The 12,305-nt window shown below is 41.6% G+C and overlaps 1 protein-coding gene across 3 annotated transcripts in view; it reads right to left on the bottom strand.

The window, feature by feature from the left end:
• SMARCAD1 (SWI/SNF-related, matrix-associated actin-dependent regulator of chromatin, subfamily a, containing DEAD/H box 1) overlaps positions 1–11,448 on the bottom strand; it is a 78,344-nt gene extending 66,896 nt beyond the window's left edge. Inside the window, exons 1-2 of one of the 3 annotated variants that reach the window (XM_067557187.1) lie at positions 11,331–11,448; positions 10,542–10,804 (exon numbers count right to left, since the gene is read on the bottom strand). In XM_067557187.1, coding sequence (XP_067413288.1) covers positions 10,542–10,776 — 235 coding nt within the window. In that variant the 5' untranslated portion in view covers positions 10,777–10,804; positions 11,331–11,448. Of the gene's footprint in view, positions 1–10,541; positions 10,815–11,330 lie in introns of those variants that run through there. The other 2 variants (XM_067557188.1, XM_067557189.1) reach the window with 2 other exon arrangements.
• Between the last annotated feature and the right edge of the window lie 857 nt (positions 11,449–12,305).

The raw sequence follows: 12,305 nt of genomic DNA, 5'->3' as shown, positions 1-12,305 counted from the left end.
CCCCTTCAATATTCAAGGGGAAAACTAAGTGATCAACCATTCATAAACGTAACCTTTGCACGGTCCAGGGTCAAACAGCAATTGAAAGACTTAAGATAACACTGGAAAACACTAATACGAAAAGGTTCTATAGGAAAAAAAGTTTTGGATCATTCCTGACATTTGTCCATTGAGACGAAAAAAAGCAAGAAAACTCCTAATGTGGAGGATAGCCTTCTGTAGAGCTACAACATGAGACAACAATCCACTCTTCTCACTAAATTAGAAAGTAAAAATAGAGAAGAAACTGTTTATTTCTGGGATCCTACTTCCACCAAGAAACTCTTGTTCTATCAAACTGATAAAGTCCTCTATATCCTGGAATGTTTAGACTTGTAGTGAAACTCTACTGCCAGAAGTTTGATCTTTCTACCATTTTGTGATGTACTTGTTTCCTCCAGTGACAGTATTTTTTTCTATGTGTTGAAGAGTTTTCTTCTTTTTCTATACACTGCTGTTCATTCTATAGCACCTATTAAGTGCCCATCTTATGACGCTTAATCTGATATAAAGGTACTATTAAACAGAAAGAAGCTTCGGAAATATAACCTAGTTTGTGTGGATTCAAACTAGCGCACACACATGAAGGAACCCATGCTTTCCAGCATTCTGCTGTCAAGTAACAGGCTGCAGAATCCCAACTATGCCATGAAATTTGACTGTAAAACATAAGCTTCTGTTTTTAAAGTGTCTAGACAGGATGACTGCAATATGGTACCCAAATGGGATACAAATAGAAACCAAAACAGTGGCTTCATGAATCTGCAAGCAGTTAGTCACAATACCAAAGTATGAACTGTTGCTCAATTTAGCGTTAAATCTCATCTTAATGACAGAAGTTTATATATCAATATTCTTATCTTTCACTGCTGCTGATTTTAACAGAATACAGCTATATGCCTACTCATCATTAAGGGCTGCAGTCGCAGATATTGGGAAGGCAGTGAAATGGCTGGTTGCTGCCAAAGGTTGATGTGATGGGAGACTAGAATTTAAAGTCCCCCAAAAGAATTTCTAGCCACTATAATCTGTTCACAAGGGACAAGGAGTAGGATGTATCCTCTTCCTAAAGCAAAAAAGCTTCAACTAATTCCTAATTAACACCATTCCACCTGCCCATAAGTGCAAAAGCTTAGCTGACAAAAATCAATCCCCTCTTCCTTCCCTATACACCACAGTTAATATGCATGATCAATACAAAATCCTAAAACAATGAAAAAACAAATTATGAAGGCAGCATAAAAATTAAAAAGCATTCCAAATTTGAGATCTGTATTGAGTTGAATATCAGTATCAACCACACAAGAAATATTACTTCTATAGCTCCACATATATGTATAGCACTTTTGGCAGTACGGAGCCTGTTTCTACTTTATGGAGTCTACAAAAGAAACAAAACCACAAAAGGGACTAGGAAGAATGGATTGCCAAGGGCAAAAACTTTATGATTGTGCAGAAGCTTGTAGCATATGCAATTGTTTTTTAAACATGAATGATTAAAATTATAAGCCTCTTGGAGGAGGTGAGTTTTGATGATGGACTTGCAGTGCAGTTCTGCTCTAAAAAAGGCATCATGGAGACCACGTTTGTGTCAATCTTTTTCAGATTAAAATGTGCTAACCTTCCAAATAAAGAGATACTTTTCTACTCCAAGACCTGGAAACTCAACCTGGGATCTGAAAGTAAAATTGCTTTTTTCATTTATACCTTGCAACCAGCAATAAATAGCCTACCTATCAAATAATGATTTCTATGATCCTCTCCAATCCCTGAGCTTTCAAATGTCATATTCAAGTCAATGTGGTGGGTAAAGAGTAAAGGAAGAGGAACCAGGGATGGAATTAAAGTATATTTGCACAAATAAGACATTCACTAGTCAATTCATTTCTGAAAAAGGACTATTTCTTCAACTGACCTACCCCAGGCATGAAAGAAACTAGACATTTACGTCACTTGCAAAGGATACTGTCAAGGCTGAAAAATCAATTGTTTCAAGTTACATAAAATATTCCATCTAATGCAGTATCTTAATCCCTGGAAAAAAAACACCTTTAAAACAAGCACTAAAACTGTATTTCAACCATTAGTACACTTTAGAAAGCTTAGACATCACAAATTTAGGGCACTAGCTCTCAGCACATGCATAACTGCAGCCAATGATTATGCACTGGTACTTTCCCCAGAACTCCTTCTGCCCAAGTGAATATCTATATATTTGTGAGCATACAGTCTGTTTTACTTTACATAATTGGTCTTCTATACCTTAATACCCCTATACAGACATCTACAGAGGGGAGCAAGTGAAAATACAAAAGGAAAACTCAGGCATGCCATTAAACATTCTCACTGAGTTTGTTGCAGAAAAGCAAGCAAAATGATCTGGCAATTCCACTTCAGCAAAACCAAAAGTAAACAAAAAGTTCCCTCTAGCATGGAAATGGCAGTTGATGTTTTGAACAGTCAGAGAAAGAAGAGAGAAACCTAAACAAAGTGGTAATATTAGCAGGATTACCATAAAGAGAACAGAAATAGAAATAGTCTGCGAAGGGACCTGAAAAGATCTACATGAAAGTGAGGCCACCTCTATATTGCATGCTGCTCAAACCAATTTTTGTAATAGTTACACTGTCAGGTAAAAGGCATTACAATATATTACCACAACAATACGTATCAAGACGTCCAGACTGGATAATTTTAGCAACATCAACAATCCCATAAGCTACATATCAGAAATTCTGTTAAGTGATCAAGGACAAGGAAAAAAAGTATTACCTTTTTTACCGCATAAAGGTAGAGAAAGGAAGCTAGAGTTATGAAAGGGATATTTACTGTTTATAGAAGGCTTTTTAAGTAAGGCAGGATGTTAAACTTTTATATTAAAAAATATGTAGCAATTCCTGTTCCTTTTGAAGTCTTGGAATTGATTGGAAAGGACGTCTGTCATTTATAGAAGAGAAAAATGTCCTACTTTCCTTCTCTCTCACTTTGTTCCTGATACTTTACATTCTGTGAAGTAAATTACCTCCAGAATAGAAGAGGTCCTTCCCACATATTTAGAGCAAGTTAGAACTTTGAACAGGAGTAATAATTTAAATAGCTATTACTATAGCAGTCTGCTATTCCAAGCAGAAAACTATGCTTATGAGGGATTAAAACAGGCTGCTGTGGGACACCTGTAATCAGAAAACTAATACGTTTACATGTTTACAGGATAACAACAACAATCTAAAAATTAAATATTCCTGAGTGAGTTTTAAAGCAACAAAGTGATGACTGTTTTTGACTATCATACAATAGTGAGCCAAAAGAACAGATGAAGGACCAACACCCTGTGTCCATCTCTCCATAGATACAAATTAAGGACAAACCTGCTCAAATGCAGATTTGTACTGCAAGGTTAAAACAAGCATGTTGTCTTGAGAGATCTATCATTGAATATACCAGTATAACATCAAAACTCTGAACTTACATACATTTGTACTTTTAAACTGTACCCATCACGACATTTTTTGGGATCATACACCCAGCCCTATTCCTCCCTGACTGCAATCCAACATACAGGGTGACTGTACATTATGCTGGTCATACTTAAAATCCTTCATTTAAATGGGGGCACTATCACACTTGCATAATTTTTCTTCTGCAATTTCAATAAAAAGCTATTACAAAGCTTGAGTGTTTATCATCATAGATCACTTATTCACATGTATTTTTACAATATTTTATGAACAGTCATAAGAATGGCCATACTGTTCAGACCAATGGTCTGTCTAGTCCAGCATCTTGCCTTCTGACAGTGGCTCGTTACAGATACTTCCAAGAGAACAAACATAATGATAACACAACAGTAATGGCTGGGTAACTTTCGAGTGATTCATTCCATCTTTCACTCCTAGCTTCCGGCAATCAGAGGTTTAAAAACCCAGAGCCTGGGGTTGCATCCCTGAACATTGTGGCTAATAGCCACCTTCCACAAACTTACATAATTCTTTTTTGAATGCAGTTACATTTTTGGCCTTCACAACATCCCCTGCCAATGAGTTCCACAGGTTGACTGTGCGCTGGATGCGTAAGTACTTTCTTATGTTTGTTTGAAAGCCTACTACCTATTAATTTTATTGGGTGACCCCTGGTTCTCGTGTTATGAAAAAGGGATAAACACCACCTCCCTATACACTTTCTTACTATCCATGATTTTATAGACCTCTATTATATCCTCCACTTAGTTGTCTCTTTTCTAAGATTAACAGTCCCAGGCTTTCTAATCTCTCCTCATATGGAAGATGTTTCATGTTTCTAAGCATTTTTATTGCCCTTTTCTGTACGTCTTTCAATTCTAAAATCTCTTTTTGAGATGGGGTGACTAGAACTGCACACAGTATTCAAGGAGTGGGCATAGCATGGATTTATATAGTGGCATTATATTTTCTGTCTTATTAGCTAACCCTTTCCTAACTCTTAAACATGGTTAGCTTTTTTGACTGGCAATGCACACGGAGCACATGTTTTCAGAGAACTATCCTGAGGACTCCAAGATTTCTTTCTGGAATGGTAAGAGCTAATTGAGACCCTATGTTTTGTATCCGTAGTTGGGATTATGTTTTCCAATGTATATTACCTTACATTTATAAACACTGAATTTCATCTGCCATTTTCTTTCCCAGTAACTCAGTTTTGCACGATCCCTTTGTAACTCTTCACTTAAGTCCAAAGCGACTATCTTAAATAATTTTGTATCACCTGCAAACTTTGCCATCTCATTGTTTACCCCTTTTTCTAGATCATTTATGAATATGCTCAACAGCACCGGTCCCAGTATAGATCCTTGCTGGATTTCTATTTGCCATTCTCTGTTGCTAGGGGAATTCTGCTCCAAAAAACTCTGCCAAATTCTGCATATTTTATTTGTCAAAATAACAGAATATAATCACATCAGTTTCAACTATTTTGGTAATTTATTTTAAAATACCTGTCAGTAAGTGTGTCTGGAACAATACAAACAACAAAAAACATTCAGGAAATGTTTTTTGACAAATAGATTCCTCACTAGGCATACTAATACAGAATTTTGAGTAATAATTTATTTAAACTACAATACAGAAACCTATTTCCCGCATCACTCAGAAGCAGTGCAAAGGCTTAAGGGAGTCAGTGGTAAAAGAGGAGCTGAGGTAGAGGGATGTAATTACTGGGAAGGAACCTGGGAGAGAACCTGGAGAGTTCTTGGGTGTGGGAGGGACAAGTACAAAACACTTTTGGGGTCTTTTTTTGGGGGAGTTGGGGAGCCTCTCACATGCAGACCCTGGCTGATCCCTAGCCACTCCCATTCAGCCAGACATAGTTGCCCCCATGCCCATAAGTTTCTGCACCACCACTCCCATTCAGCCCCTAGCTCAATATTGTCACCCCACTAGCTCCTGTGCCTCTACCCCAGTTTGTCTCCCCTCACTAGCCCTCCTGAACCACAGTCTGTGTGACCACCCAACTGTCCTATGTGCCCCGTTCTGTCTGTCCCCACCTCCCCTGCCTCCTCACCTGGCCCCACAGGCAGAGTGATTTGAGGAAAGCAGCCTGTACTCCCTCTCTTTCCACAGCTGGCTGCTCTGGCCCATGAGCCAGCTACCCTCTCTTCTGGCACCACACAAAGCCCTAGTAGGTGAAAGGTATAATTCCAGCTTCCCTTCTCCTCCCCACCAGAATCAATTATTCTTTTTGGGGAGGGAGGAAGGGAGAATCTCCAGGGGACATTAATTTTGTGCTTGCACAGTGGCATAGAATTACCCCAGGAATAATTCTTCACTGTGAAAACATACCCTTTGTTTGATAACTTTTAGCAAGTTACTGACCATAAGAGGACTTTTCCCCTTTTCCCCGACTGCTTATTTTGCTTAAGAGCCTTTCGTGAAGAACCTTGTGGCTCTCTTGTAGCTACCATTTGCTAACTGACACTATATCTGATTTACTTACACTATGTACAGAACTACTATCAACACTGTGGCTTAAAGTCACCAATCCTGTATTTTGATAATGAATACATGAACATACAAACATGGCCGGCATTAAAGACTGCAAAGGAGGAGAATAGATATATGAGTGCTGTGGGTGGCCAAAGGGCAGAGGCTGTGAAGGAAATAAACAACCTTTCCTCAAAGTTAGTTACGTTTTTTGTGAGAGAACAACATCAGTGACACTGGGTCTTATGGACATGTATAGTTTTGACTCTTTCTTAAGCTGACTAGATTTTATGTTGACCATATTTCTTTGTAGATTTATATTTCAAGTAAAACAGGCAGAAATTAAATCTCACATCACCATGAACTTTAAAAAAAAAAAAAAAAAAAAAAATCTTTTAAAAAAAGCTGTACCTTCCTGAAAGAGGAACAGGATTTCAAAATATTTTAATAGTACCCACGTAATTAAATTAGCAGGACCTAGATAAAAGACAAAAGGGAGGTCTCAGGCAATATTATAAATCCAGAAGTTTTACCTCCCCCCCGCCTTTAAAAAAAAAAAAAAAAAAAAGATGCGAGCAGAAACATGCCTTTCCAGAATTTTAGTTGTATGAATCAACATGCAAAAGGTTTTGCATCAATCAATTCTGCTGATGTGTGAAGAAAATACTAGACTATATGTTTTTATGCAGATTGGTTATTGAGTCTGTAAAGACAGCTATAGTTTGGTTAGTAAACAAGTATTTTACATGTCAAATTATCTTGATTATTTATAAAAAAATACTGACCACTTTTAAAAATATTTTTATTACAGAAGTGTCCTAAATGGACCATCTAGTCCTTCCCCTGGCCAGTGTACAAGTATTCCTTAGAAATCTTTTCCTAATGATCAGTCTAGTCCAGTTTTAAGTGGCCCAAAGCAAGAAGGCTTCCACATTTTCCTTTGGCGAGTTATTCCACAACCAGATACCATTGTTAAGGAATATTTCCTGCTCTTCAGACTATTTTCTTTTTCATAACTTTATCACAAGTTATAGCTTCCTGAAAACAAAACCTAGGAATCCATGTTTCTAGTTGGCAGCCCTTAGTACATTATTTACTTTAATGTAAGATAATTAACTCATTTAAACTCATGTATTTGAAAATAATATTCTGGATGATGTGCAGACAAGTGTAACTAACACATCTCACAATCTCTCTTTTTAAGAAACGTATTTTTGTGCAACAATTTAAAAATGTAAATCATTATGCAAGTGTGAAGTACGGATAATTATGTAAACCCCTTAAAACTGTTGCTAATTAAGGCCCCAGTCCTGCCACTGGATCTGTATTCATGGACATCTTCATTTTTAAATGAGTCCCACTGAAGTCAATAGGGCTTGGGGCAGGCATAAGGGTCCACCTACGCAGATCCTAATGCAAGAGCAAGGACCAAACTAGTTTTATGCATCTAGGTCAATTTATATAAAAGAAAATAGTGGTATCAGGCTTCTATTGGCTAATGCCAATATCCTTTGTATGAAGTGAAGAATGTTAACATTTGCTTTCCAGTAACTCCCACAATACATAAGGTAGTGACCAACCACATGAGAGAATTTCTGAACAACTGACAGTTTGTTATCCAACTTCTATGTAAAAGCAACCACCATCAACAGCTTACCTTTTGCTTCTCCTGCCAGCAACTGACTTGCAGTTATAAAATTTAACAGCTGCATAGCTCAGTTCTCTCCCTCGAATTAAACATCTATATGAAGCAATGCTAGTGAATGCTAGTGAGACAGCACAGGCTGAAGTGACAGTAGCGAACAGACACCCAACACTACATCTCCCTGCCAAACTATGCCATGTTGCATGGGTGGCCAAACTGTGGCTCTTTACCCACAAGCGGCTTTTACAATTCAATTGTGGCTCACAGAGCCCCTTATATCCCTACCCATTTACCAGACTGGGGTGGGGAGCTCAGAGCTTCTGCCCTGCGGCAGAGTGGTGGGGCTAAGGGATTCTGCTGAGAGAGGTCCTGGAAGGTCAGTAAGTTTGGCCACCTCTGCCATCTTGAGAAACCTGCAACGTATTGCAGAGAACACCAGGATGAAAAAGTAGCTGGCTGAGGCTGAACACAGACAAGACACATGTATTTTGAAGTACTGTCCTCCTTCATTACAACTCCATCTATCAAAGGGATCAGTTCTTGGATTGTTACAGTGGTCTGAAGCTCTGGGGCGCTTAGATGCCATACTGCACTTGCTTACCTAAAAGAAGCTAGTTACATAAATACCCACTTTCATCTGGGTCTGGTCAGAAGACTGCACCTATTTTACACCAATGTGCCTGAAGACTCATGCTTCTGTAACAACTAGGCTCAACTATTGCAATTCTCTACATCTATGAATGAAGCCTAATGCCATGAAAATATCCAACTAATTGAGAAACCAAAAGCCCATCTACTCACCAACAGAGGTCACTAGGAACACGTATCCCTATACACCACACTTGGCAAAGGCTATCCATTAAACAGAGATCAAATTAAGATTGTTGTCCTGAATTTCAAAGCCCTGCATTAGTTTAGAGTGCAGGGGGAGAAAAGGGGGAAGGGGACAAGGAGGATCCTCCAAACAAGTCTGAAGGACAGATTGGAACAGAAGAACCACCATGAAAGGACACAACCACAGAAGCCAAGGGAGAACAAGATTTCAAAAAATGAAGAGCATGGTAGACTATTAAAGGCAGCTGACACGTCAAGGAGGGTAAGGATGGAGTACTGCGTCTTAGCTTTGGTTAAGAAGATGTCATTTGAGACTTTGACAAGAGTGATCCCAGTGAAATGCAAGGCGCAGAAGCTAGACTGAAGAGGGACTAGGATGGAAATGGAAGAGAAGAATTGCAGACAGTAGTTGTAAATAGGGATGTAAAATATTAACAGTTAAACAGTTAACCAATAAGTATTAGTCTTACCAGTAAGACCACGTATGCAGTAAGACCACCAGTAAGACTAATACTTAACGGTTAACTGGCAGTGTGGTCTCTGTCTCCATGGTGATGGCATCAGGCCATGGGAGAGGCAGACAATGCTGTCAAACGCTGGGGACCATAGGTCCAAGACAGGGGGGTTCCCCATGGATCCGGGCTGGGGACACTATCTTGGGGTTGGGGAAGGGGGGGGGGGGGGATACAAAATTATATTAGTTAACCATTTAACCAACATAATTTTACTATTTTAAACAGTTACCTTTTTTAAACGAAATTTACATCCTCAATTATAAACACCATATTTAATTAGCTTAGAAAAGAAAGGAAGAAGAGAGATGGGGCAATAGTTGTTGGGGCAAGTGGAGTGAAAAGTGGGTTTTAAAATGGGAAGGCTATAAAATGCTTATATACGGAGGCGAAAAGCCATAAAGAGTGAGAGTTTATGGAGATGAGCAAATGTGAGCAGGGGGCGCTGTGGCAAGTGGAGTGGTTAGAGAAGGAGAGCAGATGACAAACTTCTGAATCAGTAATAGCAGAGATGAAGAAAGAGGTATAGGAGAAAGAGGAACTTGCATCACGTTTTGTCCATTTTCCTTGTAAGAAATCAGTGAAACCTGTGTGGAGAAGTGAAAGGAGGACGACACGAGAGTTTGAGGAGTGAGTCAAAGATGACAAAAAGGCCACTGGGATTCAATTACATTGCTGAAGTACAGTTGTTTAGCTAAGAAACTGGCATAACTGAAGAAAGAGAGAACAAATTTGTACTGAAGAAAGTCAGCCTCGTCATAGGAGTTCTGCAAGACGTGTTCCACAATGCAAGAGCAGGAGTGGAAAAAGATGACACAGAGGAATCAGAGCTGGGAATAGACAAGGCAGGCCATTTGATGGACGAGAGGAGAAAAGAGTCAAGGATAGAGGAGAGTGAAACATGGGGGAAGTGAGACTGAGAGCAAACAAAAAGTCATCACCATTAATACACTGAAGTCATGGACAGATTGCACGCCAGGTTGCTACACAGGGGTGCTGACATATGATGCTGAAAGAGATCGGGAACTGAACAGCAGAGCAATTAAGGTTTTATACAGTTCATATTAGTGAACTGTAGTGTTAAAAATATTCCATAGACAAATTAGATCTGCATAGTAATGTATATATAGGATATCACATGTTGTATTTTTTTTTTAAAAAACACAGTTCTAGGAAGCTTTCCCAGGTGTGTGTGATTACATATATGTTAAATATAAAAATACTTTCAGTTACAATGGAAATACTTATACAAAAGGGCTTGTAACGTTTTAAAAGTTGTCTAGCTTTGGATTGGTCTTTAGTCAATGAAGTGCTTTATTACTGATTCTCAGTAGGCTCCAAGCCTGACTTTTAAATCCCAGTTCAGCCCTCTATTCATTTTTATAGAAGAAAAGGTTATGGCAGAGTCTGATACTTTTAAGGTAGTTACCATAAAATAGTGGTATTTGAGAAGCGGGGAGATACTAAAGAAAAGGTAGAAGTGGGGCATACATTGTAACTGTACTTATGAGTAAAATGTGTTTGTTGTGCTAGACACAAATAAAACACGTGACTCACCAGTTTTCTCAGTCATATTTGATACTGGAGTATCTGGCCTGCTGCTGTCATCTGTAACCTCATCATCATCGTCATCATCACCACCACCATCACCTCCACCACCAGCACCCTCTGCTGCAGCAGGAGAAGGAACAGCTGGTACCTCAGCTATGTGAAGAGAAGGAGGTGGGTTTTCCTGTTCTACTTTTTTAGTCTTCTTCTCAAAGCGAAAGCGGTCCAGGTTAAAGAGACTCATAATCTCAATCTATAGCTCCTGCCACCGTCTGAAAGAGAGGAGACAAGATTAATTCTACAGTCTCTGTGGGAGAGAGAAGAGAAAACAATCAGCCATGGCTTACTCGAAAGGCACGGACAGAAAAGAAACACACAAACTGCTGCGGAAGAAGGGAAAACAAAGGGTCGCTCGCCCTCCTGCCAAGCTCTTCCCCGGACAGGCCTTGGCCCGGACACAACGTGGAAACAAGCCCATGTGGGGGAGGGGATGTAAAATACGACACGGGGAGATGGGGATGGGGAAGGGAACCCAGTCCATCCTCAATCCGGCCCCCCACCCCCAATCCCACCCCGCTCACCCAGGCCGAGCCCCCTGGCTGACAAAGACAAAAAGGAAGCGGGGCGGGTGGGGAAGCACCGACGATGCGGGCGGGAGGAGGGGAGAGGAGGAGAGTTGAAGCGGAAACCGGAAGCGGCTAAAACCCGCCGAGCCCCGGAGACGTAACCCAAACCCTAACCCAGCTACCGCAGGCGCGGCAGCGCCGGCAGCGCCCTCGCCTAAGGCTCGCCACCTACCAACCAGCGCGGGGCGGACACCAGCAGCGGCGCCGGCCCGACGGCCGAGGTCCCCTTTCCAAGGCAAACCGAAGCGCGGCGGCGGCACCTTGAGCGTGGCGCTTAATAATGACGTCACCACTTCCCAGCGGGCTGCGGGCTGGGCCCTTGCCTGCCGGGGCTGGGCCTCTCCAGAGCGCGCGCGCGCCAGAGTGATCCACCTGCCCTCTCCTTGCCCCGCCGCAAGCGCGCGCTTTCGCTCGTCCCCGCCCCCTGTCTCCGGTGAGGGGCGGGGCTTACTCCTCCCTCAGCCTAGTAATGCCCTGCTGAGCTGTGAGGATGGGATGTGAGCGCGAGCTCATTGGTCTGCCCCCTAGAGCGGGGGGAAGGGAAACTCCCACCCCCCCCCAACTACCTGACCTGACCACCTGGCGAGGCTACCACCCCTTGGCCTCTGCTTGCAGCTGGCTGCACAAAACAGGCCCTGGCTCCTGCTGCAGCAAAACTAAGTGCAACACCCCAGCTGGCCCCTTACCCCCGCTCAAGCCAGGACCCCGGTGCTGCACAGAGCATGCCCCACAGCGCTGGCAGCAGGCAGTGGCACAAGCATCAGGCCTGAAAGGAAGGGGCTGGGATTTTCTGTGCAGGTGCTTCTGGGATGGGGTCATGGAGAATTGCATTACACCCTCAGAGTAGGCCCAGGCCTGCTGTTACTAGGGGCAGAGGAGGAGACTGCAATAGCCCTTAGCTAGTAGGCAGGGCCAGGGATCCACCTACAGCAACAGCTGCCAATTATTCAAGGTGCAGGGTTCTGTAAGAATGTGGAAGCCCAACTCCCTGTCTCAAATAGCTTATAGTCTCGCTACAGACAAACAGTAGTGGATGGACCGTATGTAAGCCAAATGACAGATGTTACATGATTTCCCCTCTCCAGAATAGGCCTCTCCCAGGATGCCTGGAGACTGGTTGCTGAGGATGGCATGGAAGGAGGTGGGG

Source organism: Emydura macquarii, unplaced genomic scaffold (assembly GCF_026122565.2).
Source record: "Emydura macquarii macquarii isolate MOO-44397 ecotype Brisbane River unplaced genomic scaffold, CSIRO-AGI_Emac_v2 contig_1790, whole genome shotgun sequence".
Classification (NCBI taxonomy): domain Eukaryota; kingdom Metazoa; phylum Chordata; order Testudines; family Chelidae; genus Emydura; species Emydura macquarii.
This window is presented reverse-complemented; position numbering and strand designations above follow the sequence as displayed.